This window comes from Ambystoma mexicanum, chromosome 8 (assembly GCF_040938575.1).
Source record: "Ambystoma mexicanum isolate Mex_15411 chromosome 8, UKY_AmexF1_1, whole genome shotgun sequence".
Taxonomy (NCBI): domain Eukaryota; kingdom Metazoa; phylum Chordata; class Amphibia; order Caudata; family Ambystomatidae; genus Ambystoma; species Ambystoma mexicanum.
This window is the reverse complement of record NC_090929.1, coordinates 813,074,520-813,097,166: the sequence shown is the minus strand read 5'-3', so window position 1 is coordinate 813,097,166 and position 22,647 is coordinate 813,074,520. Positions and strand designations below refer to the sequence as shown.

Sequence of the window (22,647 nt, the reverse complement as noted above, 5' to 3'; positions counted from 1 at the left end):
TAGAAGCTTGCAGTTTGAAATAGCTTGGTTGATTGTACACTGGGCATAATAAGTGCACATTTTTTTTTTTCTTCAAAGTTTTACTTACTGCACATAATATTTTGGTATCCTTGCCGTTTTGTATTTCTAGGTAAAATATTAAAGCAAAAACAAGTGATTAGAACTTCGTCTCTTGCTAGAGGAAAACGAATTTTAAATAATCTTGTTCTCCAGTTGGGTTTATTATTACAGCTACTGTTTGTGGCTTTCTTCATTGTTTCCTGCATCCTTTCATAATTCAGTTTTAACATCAAATTCCATTTTCCGTATTTATCATTTTTGAAAACTGCTGACTAATTTAAAGCTATTCAAGAAAAAGTTCATATTTATCCAACTCAGTACGTTGTGTATGTGTGCAATCAATGGCATAGAAGAAACGTGTTTCACTGTCCAAATGTTTTTTTAATAATGACTGTTAGATTTTTTAAACAGAGAAGAGGTGAGGCAAGAACACAGCCCTTCCTTAATCCACATCTTACCTCAAAGAATCTCTTAGCCGCTGTCCGCATGATGGCGAACTATCACCAAATTGCTTTCATGGATCTTCATCCATTTTGAATATCCCCCAAAGGAATCCCGAAAGGAATCCCGTTTATATCTAATCTAGACCATAACCAATTGACTGCATCAAAGGCTGTCGTAAAGTCTGTGAAAGCAACGTGGAGAGGTTCTGCCTTTACATAAGGCGATGTCGCCGCTCTTAAGTATATATTTAGAGCCTGTTGAGCCGTGACACCTTTTTGATAACTGTACTGGGGAAAGAATTTCTGTTTCCTTAGCCCAGTCATTTATCCTTGTCAAATTTAAATTTCACAACATTTTTTAAAGAGTTATTGATCAAAGTTATTGCTCTATGCCAAGAATTAAGAAACCCATTGTGTTAAAAACTCGCCATAAATCCCCTGCCCAATATGAAATATCAAAACGATGAAGACTGAAGGAGCATTATCATTGCCTAGACTTTTCTTTGCAATCGCTGCAGCTAGTTGATCCACTGAAGATCACAAAGTCCTCTGTATTATCGCCTTTCGTCATCTTTAACCAGTTAGACCTATGTAATGAACCACTATATAAAGTTGAAATATGTGCATGCCACAGCTCTGGGGGAATAGCATTTGCTATATGTTGTGAATAAAGAAATAATGGATCATTTACTGCAATATTCCAATAGGATTGAGACTCTGATAGGGCAGCAGGCCTACTACATTTTCCCCACAATTCCTCAATAAGTGAATTCCTTCTTGGGGTAAGGATTGTTTTATAATTTGTCTGCTTTTGTATAATTTCTGACCTGGCCACATTTTCATCTTTTTAAGGAGCTAATAATTAATTTTTGCAAATTAGTTTAAAAAAAAAACATTTTGTCTATCAATGATCTTGTATGTTATTTTATTTCTTCTTCAGTTTGATGCTAAGTGTGTCTACAATATTTTTTCACAATAGCGCAAACTTTTATAGGGTCATTATTTTCACTGCTATATATTTCATTCAAAAGGACACTGTTTTTTTCAATAACACAAGAATGTATGTTTAATAACAAAATCACAATTTAATGTACACCTGAATGTAGTTATTTTGTTCTAAAAATCTAGTATATTTCAACTGCTGTTCTGATTTACCTTGAATTTTCGGTGTGCCTACGAGGGGTGCTTGAGCACTATCTGGCCTGTGAATAATAGGCTGATCAGTTACCCAGGTACATTCCTCCAATGTTATAAAAGTAGTCAATAATTGACCCTGCACCAAGATAGGTAACCTTTCTGGCATTCAAGGACGAAGTCCCATCAATAATCTTAAGATTCCCATTGTGTGTCATGGAAAATAGTTTGAGACCACATACATCTTCTCTAGGAACTTTTAAAATAACTAGATAGATCATACAAGTAGTCTTCTGTAGCTAAGTCAAAGGTTAATTGCCCCAATTTTAGCATTAAAATCACCACATAAAATATACAAATCTATTTACTCTACGGTCTGTTTAGAATCTAAATGATTTTAAAACATGTCAATTTTGTTAGTTCCTGGTTTCAAATAGCAAATAATTACAATAATAAGACAATAAATACACAATCTTATCTCTAACACTACAATTCAGAGCAAATTCCATGGCAAATGCAAGATTTTAAATTCGACCAAGCTACCAGAATGCACAGACCACCCAAGTTTCTCCCCTTCTGTTAGAGCAGTGGTATTTAAACTGTTTCATGCTGAGCACCCCCCCCCCCCCCCCGAGTATAAATGATGGTGCTGCTAGGCCCCCCTAGATGTCATTTCTGCATATATTTTTCAATTAAAATTGGAACAAACGTACGCCCCCCCCCCCATACTCCAGTTTGAAGACCACTGTATTAGCAGCTGCTGGGTTGACAATATCTTGGACGCATATAACATGAGTTTTAATAATATCGGAATTTTCTAGTTTAAAACCTAAGGGCCTTCCTTCTTTAGTTGTTTTGAAGACCGAGCGTCAGGTGAAACTTCATGTCCATACACTTGTTCTGAGAGACGCAATTTGTAACGTTTAAATAAAAAATAGCAATAGAGTTTGATCCCACTGGCAAACTTCAAAGCTTCTTCTGTTAAGAACGGCTTTTAGTTCATTTGGCTTATTGAAAAAAACTAGAGGGACAAAATTAATTTCCAACACTGGATTTCTCTATTGCAGAATTTAAGTCCATCAAGAATTTGCCAGTGTCCGTGTTTACAAATGATCCACAGTCCCCATCTAGTGATTCCAAATTTGGACCCAGCGATTCAGTTCTTTTAGCCATCTTGAAATTACTAAGGTTAAGCAAAGGACCATATAAATTTGTATTAATCCAGTTTATGCTCTTATTTATTAACATTTCAGTACTTTCATGTGGACTACCGTCCAGTTTCAGAACATGGACGAAAATCACAACGAAAGGAGTCACTGCTGGAGGTAAATGCATCCACTTCTTCGAAGTAGTAGTGTTCAGTTGGGCAATTTGATTTCCCCCCTCTCTTCCTAGCAGGTGAACTAATCACTTTTGTGGAATTATTTCGAAAACCGGTCCATTTTTGTTTTGGGTTTTTATTGTTTGGTGTGCTTCAGTATCTTACTACACCACTCGAATACATTTTAATAGAGGCTCTTTCGTGGGGGTTTTAATCTTTTCAATGGGATCTACCACTATTTTATAAGAGGTTTTGAGGAATCGGGCGTCAATCCACTTCACTATTTCCTGTTTGTATAATCTGATTATCAAGCTTTGCATCAAGTTTGTGGTATAACTGCTCCAGGGTTGACACTCCTTCTAAAATATCAGCAAAGATCTAAAAGGATCAAGCTGGCTGCAAAATTTGCACTCGCCATTGGCTAGTGATATTTGACTCTTGACAAGAAAGAAATGGTGTGGTGCGTGTATGTATAGAATTGGTTCCATGTCATTTCATCGCAGGATGTTTTTTCGCTGGTTTTTTTTAAAAAAAACTCATCAAATGTCTTATTTTTGGGGGGGGTTACCCCCCACAACCCACCATCCCCTTTAATTTTTTTATATCCCTGTACACCCACACCCAATTTTTATATAATTTTTTTTTTTAACCCCCCCAAAAAAATTTTGATGTTTTTTTTCGACAAAAATCTGCGGTAAAAAACCCTGTGGAGAAACATCCGGCGATGAAATGACGTTGTACCATAGAATTGAGGTGGCAAGTTACTTGTTTATGGCTGGCTGTTAACTTGCAACTTGAATTCTTGCCCACTGAGATCAAGAGATTTAGTAATTGTAACTTTTAGGGGCTTACCTTCAGACATCATCGCCATTGTGACTGAAGCAGGCAGGCCAGCCAGCAACACATTTTGGAATAAGTGGTTTATAGCCCTTTTGCCCCTTGATGCCATTGCCCTGCTTACCAGATAGCACATTTAAATGCAATAAAGGCCCACTTTCAGATGTTGGCTCCTTCTTGTATTAATACACTTTATTGAGACATTTCATGATTCTTTTCAAATAAACTGTCTTTTCGGTACTGTTTGCCTTTACCATTGTTCTTTTTTTGTTACTTTTTAGCAAGTGTTTGTGATCCTTCCTCTGCAGAATTTATGTCAGTTACTTCATATATTGATGTCATTAGGATTATATTGCTCTATCTGCAACAAGCTACCTTTTATTCAGCCAAGCAAGTTTGAAGATCTGTGGATTAACGGTGTATACTTCGTTGTCACCTCCAGTCTGTGAAATGTTCATTGTCTGGATTTGGTCCATCATTTTACAGCTCTCCTTGTAATTCAATGTTGTAACTGTTCCGTATGTGCGCTTTTATAAGAAATCTGAAAAGATTTGGCCTGGCCTCTGGCTTCAAGCCCAATTGGGACAATCTTTGAAGGGCTTAGGTGGGCGTACATGGAAAAGTGGTCTCTGCATTGGTTGACGGGGGGGGTGGGGGGATAACGTACCTGGAGAATGTGCCTTCCTAGTATTGACAACTAATTTTGCCCCACCAACCACACTGCATAAGGATGGATTGTGATGGCTGGCACACTCTTAAACTGGAATCTTGTGAGGGAGGGGAGGGTTTAGGGGAGTGATTGATAAACATGCTGAATTATTCTGCTACCGTTGCTGCTTTCTGATGGCATTACTTAAGGACACTTTATTTTCGAAGATAGATTGACAGCAATTGGAGGATTTTGGCCTCCCATGCGCAAGGGAATATTGAAGGTCTGTGGTGTTGCAGAGAGATCTGAAGAGTGCTGAGGTAGAAAGGTCCACTGTAGGCCCAAGTTTAAAGTGAGGTCCATGGTAGCCTGAACTGGCAGTCGAGAGACACTCCGGGTTGTCATTTGCAAGCTCATCATACCAAATGTGGCACAATTCTACATAGCTCCTATTTGGTTCAATCCGTGCTTGGTGGAAGATTGGGGGGGGGGGGGGGAGTAGTCTGGAAGGAATATGCAGGTAGGGATATCCTGCAATTTATTTATTTTTTAAAACATTTTTTTACAGGGCCACAATGTTCTGGCATTTTCAACACTAAAAGAGCTTTTTTAACCTGGACTTGATAGACTTCTGAAACTACTTAAGGGCCTACCGAAGACCTTCATAGAGATACAAACTATGACCTAGACTATCCTCCCCTTCTTAGAACCAGTTTTCAGGATCTCCAAAATCCAATGGATCCTAGAACCAAAAGATGAATTGTGCTTTAAGAATCATTCATACTGCAAGAAAGCTCTTACAGAGCCCCTCTGGGACCAACAATGGAAATCTGCTCTTTATTTTATATCTTTATATCTTCCTTCTCTTCGCTCTTCCGCCTCCAACTCCCTCAGGGTCAGTCTCTTCTCCAAGCAACGAGTTGGGGGTAGATCTCTTTCTTCAGCTGGGGCCTCTGTCTGGAACAGCCTCCCTGAAACTTGAGGAGAATCATCTCCGGTTCTGGAAGCCCCTCAAAACCTTTCTCTTTGCTTCTGCTTTTTCCTCCTCCTCCCCCCTGCTGACTTCCTGACTGAAACTGCACTGGTTACCTGGCCACACTCTGATCTCGGGCCCAGGTCCCCTCCTCCACCAGTCGCTCACCTGCACTGCCTTCATGGCAACCCCCGCACTTGGACTGTTTTCTGTATCCCTACAGCCCCACTACCAGCACTTGACACCTGATGTCTGCACTTCCCACCTGCTGCCCTTACTTTTTAATTATTATTTATTCTATTATCCCATGTACTGCATTGTGCGTGCCACCTCCACCACCCCCCCCCGCACTTTTGCCCTTCCAATGCACTTGCACGATCTGAATGACACCTGGCCTAGTAGGATCGTTGTCTGTCTTCCTCTGTTTACCCCTCCCTTGCCTCGTCGTGCCTTGAAACACTTGTGTATAGGCGTGCTATAAATGCCATATCATATTTATTTATTGGGCATTTGTAATGTGCCTATGCAACAACTGGTGTTTCAAGGCCCCACAAGACAAAAAAGGGGAGTGGGAACAGGGATGAAGAATAACAGAAAAACTGTCCTACAAGACCTTGTGACATTTGGATTGTGCAAGTGCAGTAACAAGAAGTGCAGGGGAGTGTGGCGGGGGGAGAGAGGAGTGGGATGCAGGTCCGAGCGGAATACGTGAATGCTAAGATGGGAGGGGAAGAGTGGAGAGCATGCAAGAGGGGCCCCTGGGCTCGGCGAGTGTTACACAGAGGCTAGGTGGATGAGCGCCGGGGGAAAGCGGGGAGTGCATGGACTGAGGGTCCACATGCTAAGTGCGTGGAAGGGGCTGGTTCTGGCTCATTAGGGGTGTCAGCCCTGCCAGGCTAGTACAGGGGAGGGATCCCGTGAGGGCAAGTGCAGGTATGTGGTGTGGAGGGGTCTGGGAAGAAGTGCTATGGTAGACTGGGCAAGGAGGGCCTGGTGCCCAGTGTGACTCAGAAGGAATCGGGCAGCCAGCCAAAATGTCAGAGGGGTACATTTGTGTGGGAGAGGGAAGGAAGAAGAGAAAAGGAGGGTCTTGAGAAGCTTCCAGAACTTAAGGAGATCACGCTCAAGCCTGAGTGCAGCAGGGAGGCCATTCCAGAAGGAGGCTCCTGTGGAAGAGAGAGATCTACCCCACACTCTCTGCTTGGAGAAGTATCTGATCTGCAGAGTTGGAGCTAGAAGACGAAAGGGCTCTAGCAGGGAGGGATTTAGGTAGAGAGAGTTGGAGGTAGCACTGTCCCACCCCAGAAAGCCTTGTGGATGATGCCGAGGGTCTTCAACTTGATCCTCGCAACAACCGGGAGCCAGCGCAGAGATTTCAGGGCTGCAGTGGTGCAGTCCTTGGGATTGAGGCCAAGGATAAGTCTTGCAGTCCTATTCTGGATTAGTTGAAGTGGGCGAAGGGAGGATTTAGGCAGATTGAAGAAGAGGCTTTTGCAGCAGTCCAGCCTAGACAGGACCAGAGCTCTTTTGACAATGAGTTTCTGGGGGAAGGCGAGGAAATGGAGAATACCTCTGAGGCAGTGCAGCTGAAAGTGGGCCTTATTGGCAAGGTCTGGAATGTGAGGAGAGGAGAGGGAGGAGTCGAAGATCACACCAAGGTTTTTTGCCTAACAAGAGTGGGAGCGGGCCCATGGAGGGCGGCCAGAGAGTAGGGGGAAGCAGGCGTCCCAACGGAAGGGTCTGTCTTATTGGCATTAAGAGATTCGCTAGCAGCACACCATGCCTGAATAGCAGTCAGATGACCTGGAATGAGAGGGGAAGTGGAGGGAAGCTTGAAGGAGTGCTGCATGTCGTCTGCATAACACTGGAAGTGAGGAGAGAAGGCAGAGATCAAATGAGGTAGAGGGGCAAGGTAGATGTTGAAGAGCTACAGTGAGAGGATGGAGCCTTGAGGGACGATGCAGGTGGCGAGTGTGATGGGGAAGAGAAAAGGGCCCAGTTGAACCTGGGAAGGACGGTACGAGCGGAACAAGGTCAACCAGTCTAGTGCCAGGTCCTTAATGCCAAGGGTACCACAGAGCCAATTTATAAGGGTGGCATGATTGACCGTATCGAAGGCAGAGGAAAGGTCAAGAAGGATGAGAACGGAAGGAGAGTTGGAATCGAGATTTGAGAGCAAGTCTTCACAGGTGTTCAGGAGTGCCGTTTCTGTGCCTCTGGCTGCTCTGAAGCCAGACTGGTGGTCGTAGAGACAACCAACGGATTCATTGTGGGAGATGACCAGCTTTTCCAAGAGTTTGCCCAGGTAATGGAATAGGGTGGTAGTTAGCCAGGCAGGAGGGGTCGATAAAAGGCTTTTTGAGGAGAGGGTGCACAAGGTTGTTCTTTTGAGGGGTAGCGGGAAGGAGCAAGTGGAGAGAGAGAGAGACAGAGACAGACCCACCAGTGCAGTGGGTCTGGGGTGGCAGAGAAGTGGTGGAGACTGCAGAAGGATTGGCGATTTCCTTGCAGATTCTGAACAGTTAAGCCGTGTTGTTAGTGGCACCAGAGATGCTGGATTGAATATGGGCTTTCTTCTTCGAGCGGATGCACAGGCCAGTCTGTCGGAGGATGTGCTCTAGGCATGCCACTTCTGCTCAGCAACTCTGCACTTGAGTTTGAGAGGCGAGGTAAGAATCATTACAGGTGGTATGTTTGGAGGCAGGCTTTATGCGGATCCTCATGACGGGGGGGGGGGGGTGTCAAGGATGTCCAGAGTGTTGGAGATGGAGAGGTGAAAGTTAGCAAGGGCTGTGTCGGTGTGAGAGTCAGTGGCCGTAATAGAAGTAGGAATGAGTGGCGGCAAAGGCGCAGCAGGCACTCACTTCATCTGTCCAATGATGGAGACTGGATGTGCAGGCCGAGGCTTAGCCAGGGGATCTAAGAGATCCATATGTGGGGACAGGAGGGCATGGTCGGACCAGGAGAGGGGTGTAGTGAGAGGGTTGGAGATGGGGAGGTCTGCTGAGATGAGAACATCCAGTGAGTGCATCGGACTGGAGGGAAGAATGAGGAGGGAGAGAGATTGTATTGTTAACAAGCTGTCTTAAATAGAACTCCTAAATGGTAATATTCCAGGTTAAGGCACAGTTTGTTTTTATTCTCAATATGTGGTGAAATGTGTTTAAAATATTTTCAATATGATTGGGAGTAAATGTTGATATGTCTATTAACCATTTTTATTGCTTGTTTACAATTTTATATTTTGTATTTTGCTCTTGTGAATAGTCCATGTTGAATTGATAGACAATAATAAAATGACACATTTGTAGGGAAGTTCCCTAACTAAAACTAAGGGCGCTTGTCAAAGAAAATTGTCCAAAATCCTCTCCAACTAATCTGGCCCTATGATTTACAAAACTGAACTAAAAAGTGAGGCTGGAGCAATGACCACTTTTTCAGCTTCCGCTTGGCCCATTCATTTAGATACAAAATAAAACCAGTTCTTCGCCTTCTTGCAGCCTTCAAGTCCAACAGAAAAATGTCTCCTTATGGTTTCCTCTTTTATCGTGAAACAATGATTCCTCTTAAGAACTCTACAGCGTCTCTGTCACTGTTCTCTATATGAAAGGGTTTTTATGCCTCTGGGACTCCCCAAAATACTACAAAGTGCAAACAAACTTGTTTTGTCTCAATGCATGTAATGCACATCAGTCGCTTGCCCAATTGGGATTCCTAATGTTTCCGCAACCTTCACACAAAATGTTCATATCTTTTACTCTGATTCACAAAGGGTGCTTGCCCACTCAAGTTTCTAAGATTCCCGTAACCTCGTTGGCTCTCACAGCCAGGATTGGAAATATTTGCACTTCTTTCACTCCGATTCTCATTGGGCACTTGCCTTCTCAGGTTTCTAAGGCCCCCGTAACCTCGCCGACTCTCCCAGCCTGGATTGAAAGGATTTGCATTTCATTCTGTCAGATTCACCTGGCCGTTTGCCCACATGGGTTTCTAAGGCTCCCATAACCTTGTTGGCTCTTCCAGCCTGTATGTGAAGAAGCCATACTTTTCAATGGTAATCTCCCTGTGGGAGTGTTCGTCTCCCGGTTGCTGCTTGGCTCTGCAGCAAACGTCCTCCTGGTGGGGAGCTGTGGGTTCTGGGATCTCCCCAGCGAGCTTGTCTTGGGGTCTATTAATGGCCTCTAAGCCCACCACGGCCTGTCCATGGTCGTCCCACCAGAAGCAAAAGGTGCCTTTGCCTCTTCTGCTGAGCTGGACTGCACGGTCAGAGAAAATGCCAGCCTTTCGGAATTCAGCTAGCATTGGCATCACTGTCCACGCTCCAGTGGGCTCCATGGTCCAGTGTGGCTCCGCCCCTTCAGGCCGCTGACAGTTGTTGTTTACAATATAAATGCAGCTGGTTATTTTACGAATAAAGAGTGTTAGTGACATCCTTTTCAATAACAAGCAAATAAGAATTGTACTAATAGCATAATTGAATGTTTCTCTAGCCATTGAGCTAGATGAAGGGTGTGCAACCCGCACCGTAGGCTTTCCAGCCTAGGCCCACATTGTTGCCATATTTTTGATGCCCCATGCAGAGACTTTTTTTTTTTTTTTAACAGACATGCACCCCCAAACCTAATTTAGCTATGATCAACTGAAAATTAAATAAGTATACCAAATTTAAAGTAAGCAGTGACCACTCACATTTGTTGTCTGAGAAAGGTTGGGTATCCCATTCGTCATTAAGGAAATCGCTTCACCGGTGGAAGTTATTGATGGTACACCCTTGGCCTCTGGCCCCAACAGACAACATACCCATCCGTTACAGTTACATATTGCAGACCATCAAGAACTCATTGCTGTGGACATAATCCAATCCCCTTTCTACCCTTTGGTGTTGACTCTTTTGTGGTTAACCAGGCACAACCCCTATGTCAAATGGGAAACGCATAACATCATTTATTGTTCCACCCTGTGTACCAGTCTGTTCAAAACCAATCCTGGAACAAACACGCTTGTATCGCTGTTGATTCCCATCTCAATGGAACCCTGCAAATCTGTTCTGTCTTCGATTCCTACTGTCTATCAGGAATTGTGTGTTTTTTCCAAATCTGAAGCTATTCCGTTACCACCTCATAGGCCATACGATTGTGACATCACCTTACTGCCTGACAAATGGCTACCTTATGGACGGGTATATTCCCTGACACCACATGAAAAGGAAGTGTTACAGAAGTATATACAAGAAAGTCTGGATAAGAGCTACATCGTGTCCTCCGAGTTCCCGGCAGGAGCCCCTCTTTTCTTTGTCCCTAAGAAAGAGGGAAACCTACGACCCGGTGTGGACTATCGTGATATTAATGAGAGAATCAAGAAGACTGCTACCCACTGCCATTAATATGTGATATTATGGAATGCTAACAAAAGGCAAGAGTTTTCACCAAACTCGACTTGAGGGGTGCATCTTATCTTATCAGGATCCCAGAAGGAGATGGTGTGGAAGACGGCCTTTAAGTCACCATTGGTGTATTTTGAATACCGGGTTGTGCCCTTCGGCCTTTGCAATGCCCCGTCCGTTTTCCAGCGTTTTATGGACCATGTGGTCTCAGACTTAATTGGATTGACTGTTTGGGTATACCTGGATGATATTCTCACCTTCTTTTCTACACTTGACCAGCATGTGCTTCACATCCGTGGTGTCCTGCAGCGGTTAATTGACAGTCGCCTATATGCCAAAGCGGAGAAATGCAAGTTTCACAGATCGATTTCCTGGGATACTGCATCAATCAAGACTGCATACAGATGGACCCCAAAAAAGATTCAGGCCATCATGAATTGGAAGAGCCCTCAAAACATCAAAGCCACCCAGAGGTTTTTAGGGTTTGCCAATTTTTACCGGCGCTTTATACCAGGATTTACCTGACTTACCTTGAACCTGACCCGGTTGAGTGCAAAGAACAAATTCCTATGGGATACTCTAGCAGAACAAGCCTTCGATCTTGCTTCATGCAGATGGCACCCAGCCATTCATTGTGAAAACCAATGCTTCACACGGAGCCCTCAGGACCGTTCTTCAAACAGCACATGACCCTAATGAAGAAAATCCAGTGGCCGTGCTACTGCAGAAAATGAACCTGTAGCGAACAGAACTATTTGGTTATAGAAAAGGAATTGCTAGCAATAAAGGAAGCTTTGATGAGTGGCACCATCATTTATAAGGAGGGCCTTTTCCAGTGGAAGTGAGAACGGATCATAAAAACCTATACAGTACCTCTACTCCTTACAATTTCGTAACACCAGATAGACCTGATGGGCTTTCTTCTTTTCACATTATGACTTTCACTTTACGTACATCCCTGGTACTCGAAACAAAAAAGCTGATGCCTTGTCCCGGGCTTTGGACAATATGCCTGTAGATGGGGATGTTGGCACATCATGTCTCTTGGGCCAGTCAACACTTTTTGGGAGCAGTGATAACGTATCTTCACTGCATACGTCCGGCTCTAGCTCTCGATCCAGAAATGAAAGAATTGACCAGAACACCAGGGATTGAATCAGTGGGTGGTCTCATTTTCTGTTACGGCAAGTTCCCAATGAAGAGCTTCGTACTGCTGTGATGGCGTATTTTCTTGACTCCGGATGGGCTGTCACTGGGGGAAGAAAGCCACATTGGAAGTGATTTCCAGACAGTTTAAGTGGTCAAAATGGCTCATCACGTTCAACAATACACCTTGAGTTGTCTGGTATGGGCACAAAGCAAAAGCAATACGATCAGACCTGTCGGATTATTACAGGCCCTGGAACAACCCCCATTTCCTTGGCACACCACCTCCACAGACTTCATTGTGGAACTCCTTGATTGTTGCAGTAAAATGTCCCACTTCATGCCTCTTCCCAAATTACGTACTGAGTTTACATGTTTTTCTACACGACATATACTGTCTACACAGTGTAACAGAGAACATCATTTCTGATAGATGGTCCCAGTACATTTTACGGTTTTGGAGGGCTCTTTGCCAACATCTCCGAATTCATCGTGCCCTCAGTTCTAGTTGCCACCCGCAAGCAAATGGCCAAACAGAACGCACTAACCAAACGTTAGAACAATATCTGCGTTGCTATGCCAACGCCACGCAAGACAACAGGGCACAACTACTAGACATGGCTTACAACAACACCCTACATACCGTTACAGGACCAGCCCTTTTTTGTGTATACATGGCCAACACCTGAAGATTGTTCCTATGGACAACTGCATTAACAGTGTGGTTCCCACGGCAGATGAACTGATGGCTCAGATCCAGGAATAACACTGTTTGGCAGAGACCACTCTGATTCACATCAACATGCTGACGTCCACCCGTAGACTGACAGTGGCGGATAACGTCTGGCTTTCGGAAAAGAATCTACCTCTGTCTGACCGGCCTACCAAGTTGGTACACATCTTCTTGGGTCCTTTTCGCATCACACAGCAGGGCTTGCAAAATCTACTAGCCCACTCGCATTGGCAAGTAGATTTTATGAAGGGTGAGTACCATTTGCATGGTACTCAACCTTGCTGAAGAGTGTGCAGGTGTTTGGAACTTTTACTTGAAATTTACTGCAAACCAACTCTGTTTGTAGTAGCATGCAAATAAAATGGTCCCGGGGCATGGCTGGTCTTTTGGGTGGCAGCATTGCACCACATCTTAAGTGCTCTTATGGTTACGCGTTCCCTTTTACAGAAAACACAGTTAAATATTTTGTCACCCATTACATTGTGACAAGTGCATTGCTCTTAGGTTGAGTATGTAAACCAAGGAACTTGACCTGCAGGTCTAGTGGGATTTTTTTGCAAATTTGCAAGGCCTGTGGAGCTCTTTTTGTTTCCGTCTCCAGTTACCGCCTTCGTGGCGCGTGCATCCTGTTTGACGTGTTTTTCTGTTGAAACCTCATTTGCCTGACCCCCTTTGGGCGCACACCTCCTCCTGTCATGCGCGGTGCCGAACCAGAGGATGTAGTGCGCGAGATTTGTGACCCCCGTATCAGAAGGGGGCAGTTGTACTATCTGGTGTCCTGGGAACGGGCCACTTTTGTTCACGCCCCTCACCTTGTACGGGCCTTCCAACAGCAGTTCCCTTTTAAGCCTAGTGCCCCTGGAGGGGTCATGGTGTTAGACGTCCACGCCAGTCACACGTCGTTGTGCCCCATAGACTCCCTCGTAAGCCACGCGCAGTGCTCTCACTTGCCTGCTGGCGCCTGTATCCCTTTTGGCATTTGTCTTCCGGACATAGATGCAGGCATCCTGGTCTCGGGGGTCGCACTCCAGTGTGCACCGCCATGTCTCTTGTACTGCGCATGCGCTGCGGCCCAGCGCCTGAGTTTAGTGCATGCACAGTGTGGCGGAATAACAAAACCAACATTTTCTCCCTTTTTGGTTATTTTCTCTCACCCCCTACAGCAAACTAGGATTCTGTAAAAAGTTACAAGGGATTGAATGGCGACATACCGAAATCGCCAAAAAAGGCCTTGTCACTGGGGGTGGGGAGGGAGGGAGGGGGTGGAGGGGTGTGGGGGGTGGGGTGGGAACCCTTGGCGGTTAAGGGTTTAAAACCTAGGTCTCGCTCCCGTATCACAAATCTAGTTAATCTAACTACTGCCTGCTACTGTTTGTAACTAGGCCTTTCTCCCGTTGTCTAGGTGTCTCAAACCAAAGTGTTCTAACCATTGCCAGCTACTCTTTGAAACATAGGCCTTTCTCCTGTTGCCTAGGTGTCTCAAATCTAGGTGTTCTAACTAGTGCCTGCAATACTCTGAAACCTAGACCTCCACCACGAAATCCAGGTCTATCACCCCTAGAGCTTTTTTTATTACTGCTTGCCAGGCCTCCCAGGCCCTCTCGTGGTGTCTAGGTATAGCACATTTAGGCATCTAATTATCTAGGCACCCCAAATCATGGTACTTGATCACTGCCTGCCATTCTGGGAAGCCTAGACCTTCTTCTTGTTATCTAGATCTCAAGCTTCAAGGCGCTTAATCTATTGTCGGGACTCGCTGAATCCTAGAATAATCCCGACCCGCAGAGATCCTTAATCCAAGAATAGTCTCTCACTTAAACACCAGGGAAACCTAGTCTCCCACCATCTTGTTGCATTTAACTTCTGGGCATTCTATCAGCACTTGCCATAATTGAATCCTAGACCCCCGATACCCAATAACACACAGCAACCCTAAAGCTTGTAATTGCCTCTTATCATTACCCAGCACCCCATAGCCCCAAACGGCTGAGTCACACGTCCTATGCCTAGTACTCTGACTCCCTGGACAGTCATCTAATAGAAAGAGGAACACCGTAACCCGCCGGCTGAACGGATAGACACCCTTGTAGAACACCCAGTCATTGCAACCTAAAAGGAAACCTCCATACTATCCTAGCAAAAGACATGACAGGTGGTCAATTACCCAGCAAACCCTACACCCAGACCAACTCCTACCACAGAGGACCCAAAATGCCTCGACACAGAATTGGACGGCAACAAAGAGAGCAGGAACATGGAACAACTAATACGGATACACAAACTCAATTGCCTCCAGTAGAGGCGCCTTGAATACAGAACACACCCTGCCAAATATTACGATCAACAGAACAAACGTTGTAAACGAAAAATCCTTATACCTTACACCGTACCTCGCAGAAACTGCCGAACCACAATACTATAATGACATTGACATCTTGACACAAGCAAAGAAACCCCCCAAACAGCTGGAAAAAAGACGAGTACCCAAGTAGAGATTGGGATGACACCAACCCCCTAACTCCACATATCGCAAGAACAGAAGGGCACTATCTATATTCACATCAAACCACACGAGATGACGAAGCACTAGAAATCAACAACCCAACTATCAATCTAACGGACCGATTCAATGAAGATGCAGCCTTCGCTGATCTTCAACCAACCGGCGTCCATATAGAAGCACCCTCATTGAACATCCACAAATCAAAACGAGGAACAACAAATGCACAAAACCACACCAAAAAGATCCATTGCCATCTAATCAATGCAAGGTCAATGACCAAACATGCCACCGAAATCTACAACCTCATATGTGACGGGGGTATCGACATCCTATTTGTAATTGAAACATGGCTAGATGACCATTACAAGATCACGCTCAACAACTGCCTGGCTGATAACTTCAAGTGCGTCGAAACAAAAAGGAAAACCAAAAAAGGTGGACTGGCAATCATCCACAAGGAACACATGGAAATTAAACATCGATAAATGCAAATCTCTAATCCTCTGCTGATCACCAAACCCCAGAACAAACCTGAAATTCATAGTAATATACAGACCGCCAATCTACGATTCCACCTTACTCCTACGTTCCGTTCCCCTTTACTCCATACTTATGGGACATTCCTCCGTCCTGTGGGATGGGAACACTTTGTAAAAATCAAGTTTTTCAAAAAATGTGTCCTTCCTCTCTTTTTACGCAGGGTACCGCACTCGGCTGTAAACCTGTCCTCCTTCGCTCCGCCCAGCGCATTGCCCAACAATCCTTTTCTCCGCACCATCGGGACTGGACGCACTTGCACCTCTGGGAGATTTATTTTCCTTCCAATGTCCTTCTCTCTTGCTCCGGCTTAGCAGTCGCGTAGAAGTCTATCTATCCCGTTTCAGTTAGATTTTCCTAATTGTTCTTCCTGTGATCGACGCTTCGCTAGGGCGGATCCCGATCCTCTTTGTTTAGAGTGTTTGGGTCCGTACCACCGTTGGGATTCGTGCTTCTACTGCGATTCCCTTTCAGTCCGGCCGCTTCAACGTCATCTGGAGCTGTGGGAGGAGGCGTTTCAGCACACTCCTCCTCCGCATTTTCAAAGTTTCATCGACGAGAAGAGACGCCCGGTACGTTCTTTAGTTTTTAGAGCACCCCGGCCAAGGTACTCCTTCCTGGGGTCTTCCCGGTCCGGGAGAAGCTTCAAAAGCTCTGTTACCAGGCTTTGCCCTGAGGTACCTTCTAGGCCTAAAAAGTGTACCAGTGTTTTCTCAGAGGGCCTCCGTAAAGGGCCTATTGACACCGGATTACAATCGGAGGCCCCTCCTGTGAGGGCCGTTTGTGGGCCCAGTTCTACTGAGGCGGTGGGTATGGGAGCATGCTTCGAGGTCTCCTTGTCTGGAGCTTCCCATACAGACACCGGGGTACGCCCTGAGACATCTATGGAGGTTTTCTGTACTGAACTAAGGCTTGAGGCCCCTCGTGAGGGGGCTGTTACCGGACTCGGGTCTGAGGTTCCTCTGTTTGAGGCTAAGGTGACCGACCGTTCTGAGAGGCCTGTAAAGGTCTTGTCAGTGAGGTGTACTCCTCATCGCTCCCGCTTGGGCGGTGACACCGATTCTGTTGAGGGGGCAAAGAGTTAGGTCTCTGACTGGAATTCCTCTGTTACCGGCGTGGCCGAGGTCCCTCTGTTGGAGGCTAATTTGGCTGATAGCATGTCTCGGAAACATCCTGGGCCACACAGTACCAGATGTGCCGAGGTTCCTTGTGTCAAGGCTAAAATGAAGACCCCCCTGACCCGTCTGTGGAGACCCCTGCCTCACTCCCAAATGTGTTGCCATTCTCAGGTGCTAACAAAATGGTTGTTCCCGCCAAGACTATGGCGGCCATTTCGGATACCACCCTTACAACTACGCCATCGGCATTAGGTGTTGGGAGCGGTTTTTCAGGTGAACATAGTTTTTCTTGTGCGCTTCCTTTTCGTCCAGTATGACTGGAACGTTTGGATGCCTTTACCGCACACCGTCTCGCTCCCTGCAGCATCTGCACCTAAGTGCCTTCTTGGCAGTCCTCTCCCTTACGCCCCTGGAGCTACTCCACTCATGAGAGGCCTCCTCCGGCCACACCTAAACCGTCGACGGACACTTTTTTTTCAGAAAATTTCAAAGGCTTATACACTCTGACCCCATGAAGGAGTATTTCCGAGGTTTGTTTAGGGAAATCTGCCCCCAGTGGCTCCGGTGCCGTTGGTTCTAGTCGCTGCACCGGTGGTTCCGCCAGCTCCGCCTCTACCGGCCGGGCCGCCTCCAGCTCTCCCTCCCTTGTCTTCAGTGGAAAAATCTTCAGCAGGGCCAGATGCGACGCAGCTTGACCTGGATGTGTCGGGAGACACACAGGGGGTTCAGGACAGAGAGGACCTGCCCTGCTCTGTTAGAGCCTTCCACGACCGTGTGCTGGACATGTGTCTTCTGGATGTTCCAGTACCCGAGGCACCCGCTCCCCAGGAAGGGGTGCTTTCTGGGGCGTTCACCTTGTCTCCTCTGGAGCGTACCAGCTTGTTATTCCAGAAGGACGTTTTGGCCGAGGTTCGACACGTCTGGGATAAACCACACTGGACTAATTGTAAACAAAAAGATTGACGCTCATTATAGGCTTCATTTTTCGGAAGAGGTAGCCTTGGCGTCTTGTCCGCACCCTTCCTCAACTGTGGTGGTGGCTGCCACGTTACAATCCAGACCGGCTTCAGCGTCATCTACAACGGCAGCCCAGGTTCTGGCCAAAGAGGACAAGATTCTGGCCTCTTTGGGGAGGAAGATCTTTGCTAATTCAGCCCTGCAGTTGCGTCAAGCGAACGCGGAGCTTGTGTTAGCGGGGGCAAATATGAAAATGTGGAAACGTCTGTCGGAATTTGAGGAATTCATCCCCACGGATAAACTATACTATTCTTAAAGCGGGTTTGTCAGATGCCAGGCTGCGGGCGCAGGATATGCTTGAGGCTGCGGCTCATCATGTCGACACCTCAGCTCGGGGCTTCATGCTTGGCGTGGAACCTCTCGTCAGGCTTGGCTTCATGCCACAAAGTTTTCTAAAGAGGTGCAGGATAAAGTTCTGGACCAGCCTTTTGACAGCAAAGGGCTTTTTCATTCGACGGACGTTGAACTGACCAAGACTAAGGACAGCACTCAGACCGCCAAGTCCCTTTCCGTCTTGGTGAAACTGCCTTTCAGGCCACAGAGGACGTCTTCGCAGCCTCGGCCTTCCTCTGGTTTATCGGGGGTTTCTGGATCGGAAGACCCATAGGGTCGATACTCCAACAGGAAACTCCTATCTGCGTCAGCCACAGGGCCGGTTTTTCTATCGATCCTCGGCCTCCTCATCAGGGTCTGGTGGTACAGCCACCGAAAAAACAAGCTAAATTAGGTTTTTCTGTGCTTGCACAAAACCCGTGGCAGACCATCACTGAGGACCGGTGGGTCTTGTCAGTTGCTCGGGCGGGCTTCCGCTTGCCCCTTACCCCACCCATTAATCCTCCCTTCCAGCAGTCGGGATCGCCCTTGCTCAGAGCTGAGGTCCAGAAATTTCTGGATCTCAGGGTGGTGGAACCCGTTCCCCTAGGGGAGCGAGGGGAGGGCTTCTACTCCCGTCTGTTTACAGTGTCCAAACCCAACCAGGCTGGCCTGCGCACCATCCTAGACCTTTCCCAGTTCAATCTCTCTTCCCCAGGAGAAATTCAAGATGATCACGCCCTGTCAGATAAAGTCCCCTTTGCAGAAGGGCGACTGGCTCAGCATGCTTCGAGGTCTCCTTTAGGATGGACCTTTAGGATGCTTGTACGCATATCCTTATTTGGAGTCCGCATCGGAAATACCTATGGTTTTCCAACGGGGGAGGAGCATTTCCAGTTTCGTGTGCTCCCATTTGGCCTCAGCTCAGCACTGCATGTCTTTACGAAGATGATGTCGGTCATCACAGCTTATCTTCGGCTACAGGGTATCCATGGGTATCCGTATTTGGACGATTGGCTGCTGTGCAGTCCTTGTCCTCGGTCAGCCTCAAACAACCTTCAGTCTCTCCTCCAGCTCCTGTTCCATCTTGGGCTGTCAGTGAACTGGTGGAATCTCTCAGGACTTGATTTTCCTGGGTTTTCTTTGGAACACGGTCGACTGCAGAGTATACCTGACCAGGGACAGAATGGCGCATCTGTTGGCCATGTGTCAGGTGTTTACGCAGTCGGAGAGCATGCCAGCCTGGTGGTTCCAGAGGCTTCTGGGCCTGTCATGATCTCTGCTTCCAAAAGGTCAGGGTTTTCCCAACTCCCTTGGAAGCAGATCCATAACCCAGGTTTCGAGTGCCAACCAGTCCCAATTGGGACCTTTTGGACCCAGTCCTGGCGCCAGTGGCACCAGGCTCATAAATATGCCCAGTCCCAGCGCTGGAAGCGCCGGGCTCATAATGCTTGGGTGGACTTACCTTCAGCAGACCATGCTGCTTACTTGCCTGCCAGTTGAGCCTCTGATCCTCTTCTGTTTGGAACTACTTTTCCTGTTGGGTGGGGCTGGAGCCACTCCCTAGATTCAGAACACTGGAACTCTTCTGGAAGGCAGGAACTCTTTTCTTACCAGGAACTCTTTTCTTACTTAGGCGTGGCTGTGGAAGGAGACACCTAAGCACTACAGGAGGCTATTTAAACCACACCCGGTGGATGAATCTTGCTTTGCGTTATTCTGCAACCTCTGCAGCAGAACGCTCATCGTGTCTTCTGCATCCGGTCCTGGGCCTAAGGAAAAAGGCTTACCATCCTGAATCCAGTCTTCAGCAACACCTATAAAGACAAGAAAGAACAGGTTAGCATTCCGGCATCTGAAAGACAAAAGTTTACCAACTCTTTGCACGCTCCGGAGGCCTTCGGCGCTGCATCCCGCATCTGAAAGACAAAACGAGGTGCGTTTAAAGACATTGGGGAACTTTAATACTCACGTGCCATTACTCCTTTCCACATCTAATCCAGTGGGTATTCCGGCACCCTGCAGCCGCTCCGAACTCGTACCTGCAAAATAAAAAGACAGTTAGAGCGCATAGTGAAGCAGGCAACAAGCGCTTACTTACGTGCTTCCAGGCGCTTCTATTCATCACACGGGCTCCATCTTCAACTCACTTCAGCCCGTCATCCGCCATCGCCGGAACCCTGCAAAACAAGAGACATCATTACTAAAGACTTTAAAGACATTTGAATGATTCGAAACTTACCGTTCGTGCAGTAAACGACGGACAGCAGTCCTCTGAAGTCAAGAGGCCTGCGCTACCTATCCAGTGAAGAAACTGGTTACAGCACCCTGCCCCTAGGCAGATGGAGAGCTCGGCATTCACTTACCTAAGACATCTTACTCTACACGTCAGGCATACAGTGCACAGAGGTCCAGCCCAAAGAGCCAACTGGGTGCTACACATCACCTTTGAAGATACGGTAGTCGCCCAGTCAAGACCGGCGCCTCTGCGAGAATCAGGTGAGCGTTACAGGGCCTTATGGCTTTGTGTGTGCTGGCTCTTCCTCTTGGTCGACTCAAGATGAGGACGATGCAGATGGCTTTTCGGAGCTCTTGGCGCTAAGCAGTGGATCCAGATTCCAAAATGATCCTGGTTCCATCCTTCATGAGGATAGACCTCTTGTGGTAGTCTTCTCTCAGCAATCTGTCGGTGGGTGCGGCTTTTCAAGACCCCTGCCTGCCATTGAAGGTCACGACGGACTCCTCCCTTCTGGGTTGGGGTGCGACGTTGGATCTTCTTCAGGTTTCAGATCTCTGGTCGCCGCAGGACAAACCGCTTCATATAAATCACTTGGAGCTCCTGCCGATATTCCTGGCGCTGAAAGCGTTCAAGCCTGTCATTGTCAACAGTGGTGTCCATGTTTTTATATCAACAAGCAGGGGAGTACCAAGTCCCCTCCTCTTGTGGATCTTGCCATTCAGATTTGGGAATGGGCTTTTCAGCATGGTATCTGGCTGGTGGCAGTACACATCCCGGGCCAGCTGAATGTTACTGCAGATGCCCTCAGCCGACGAACAATGGTCAGCTACGAGTGGGAACTGAACACGGAAGTCCTCTTACAAATCTTCCATTGTTGGGGCACTCCAGAAGTGGACCTCTTCTTCGCGACGTCGACAAACTGGAAAATTCCCCAGTATGCCTACAGAAACGGGCTAGGAGCCTTCTCTCAGGGAGATGCTCTCGAGATTCCCTGGCAAAACATGAGGGCCTATGCTTTTCCGCCTCTGCCTCTGATTCATTGGGCGCTTTGGAAGCTGATGGGCACAGTGAATTGTTCTCTTCTATTCATAGCATCGTGGTGGCGGGTCAGGTTTTGGTTTTCAGAGCTTCAGCATCTATCGGTGTGTGCATCGATCAGGCTTCCATTGGTTCCCAACCTGCTTCACCAGAGCGATCGGCAGGTGTGGCACCCCTCCCCACAATCGTTCAACTTGGCGGCATGGTGCCCGAGTTCAGATCTTTAGAGCGCCTCAATTTGTCCGCAGATAACATGCGCATTATTCATGCGACCAGGAAGCCCTCGACGAGATCTCAGTATAAAAGTAAATGATTATGGTTCTGCCACTGGTGTTTGGCTAGGCAGCTGGACCCCAGGGAGGCTACGATTGATGCAGTTCTGTCCTTTGTCTCACATCTGGCAGAATCAGGCCTTCATGTCTTGTCCTGCAGGACTTATCTGTCGGCTATTGCTGCTTACCTGTCCACGGATCAGTGCTCTATTTCGCTGTCAAATCCAGTCGTTAAAAGACACTTTGCGGGTCTCATGCACCTTTACCCTCCTGTTCGCAAACCGCATCCGACGTGGGATCTGAATGTGCGGCCTTGTGCCATAAGCCTTTTGAGCCCATGGCTACAGTAGACCTTAAGTATCTTTCATGGAAAGTGTCCTTCTTGGTGGCCGTGACTTCGGCAAGGCGTGAGTGAGCTCCAGGGCTTGTCGGTGGAGCATCCCTTTCTGGTTTTTCATAAGGATAAGGTTGTCCTGAGGATGATCCTTCCTTCCTTCCTTCCTTTCAAAAGTGGTCTCTGATTTTCATCTAAATCAATCAATCTCCTTGCCTGTCTTCTTCCCAAACCCAGCCTCCGAAGCTGAGAGGGTTTTGGATTGTCTAGATGTTAGAAGAGCTCTTAAGTTCTATCTGGACAGAACATCTGAGTTTAGGAACTCTTCTCAGCTTTTGGTGTCTTTCGTTAATCCGCAAGGGAAGTCGGCCTCAAAAGCGACCATCTCCAGATGGATTGCTGCCTGTATTGCGGAGGCTTACGCTGTTCAGGACCTTCAACCGCTGAAGGGGTTCATGCTCCTTTTGTACGGGGCAAGGCGGCTGCAGTTGCCTTCCAAAAGTATGTCCCCTGGCAGACCATCGCGGAAGCGGCCACGTGGGCCTCCCCATCGGCTTTTTGTAGGCAAAATTGTTTAGAGCTGAGCTCCAGAGCTGAT

General features: G+C 46.9%; 1 protein-coding gene across 2 annotated transcripts in view; it reads left to right on the top strand.

Moving 5' to 3' along the window:
- The window catches only part of ZSWIM8 (zinc finger SWIM-type containing 8), a 3,132,642-nt gene that overhangs the window by 28,667 nt on the left and 3,081,328 nt on the right, over window positions 1-22,647 (top strand). The window contains exon 2 of one of the 2 annotated variants that reach the window (XM_069610679.1): window positions 2,891-2,962. The exons of the other annotated variant lie outside the window; for it this stretch is intronic. Coding sequence (XP_069466780.1) covers window positions 2,891-2,962 — 72 coding nt within the window. The remainder of the gene's footprint in view (window positions 1-2,890; window positions 2,963-22,647) is intronic. 2 annotated transcript variants of the gene reach the window in all.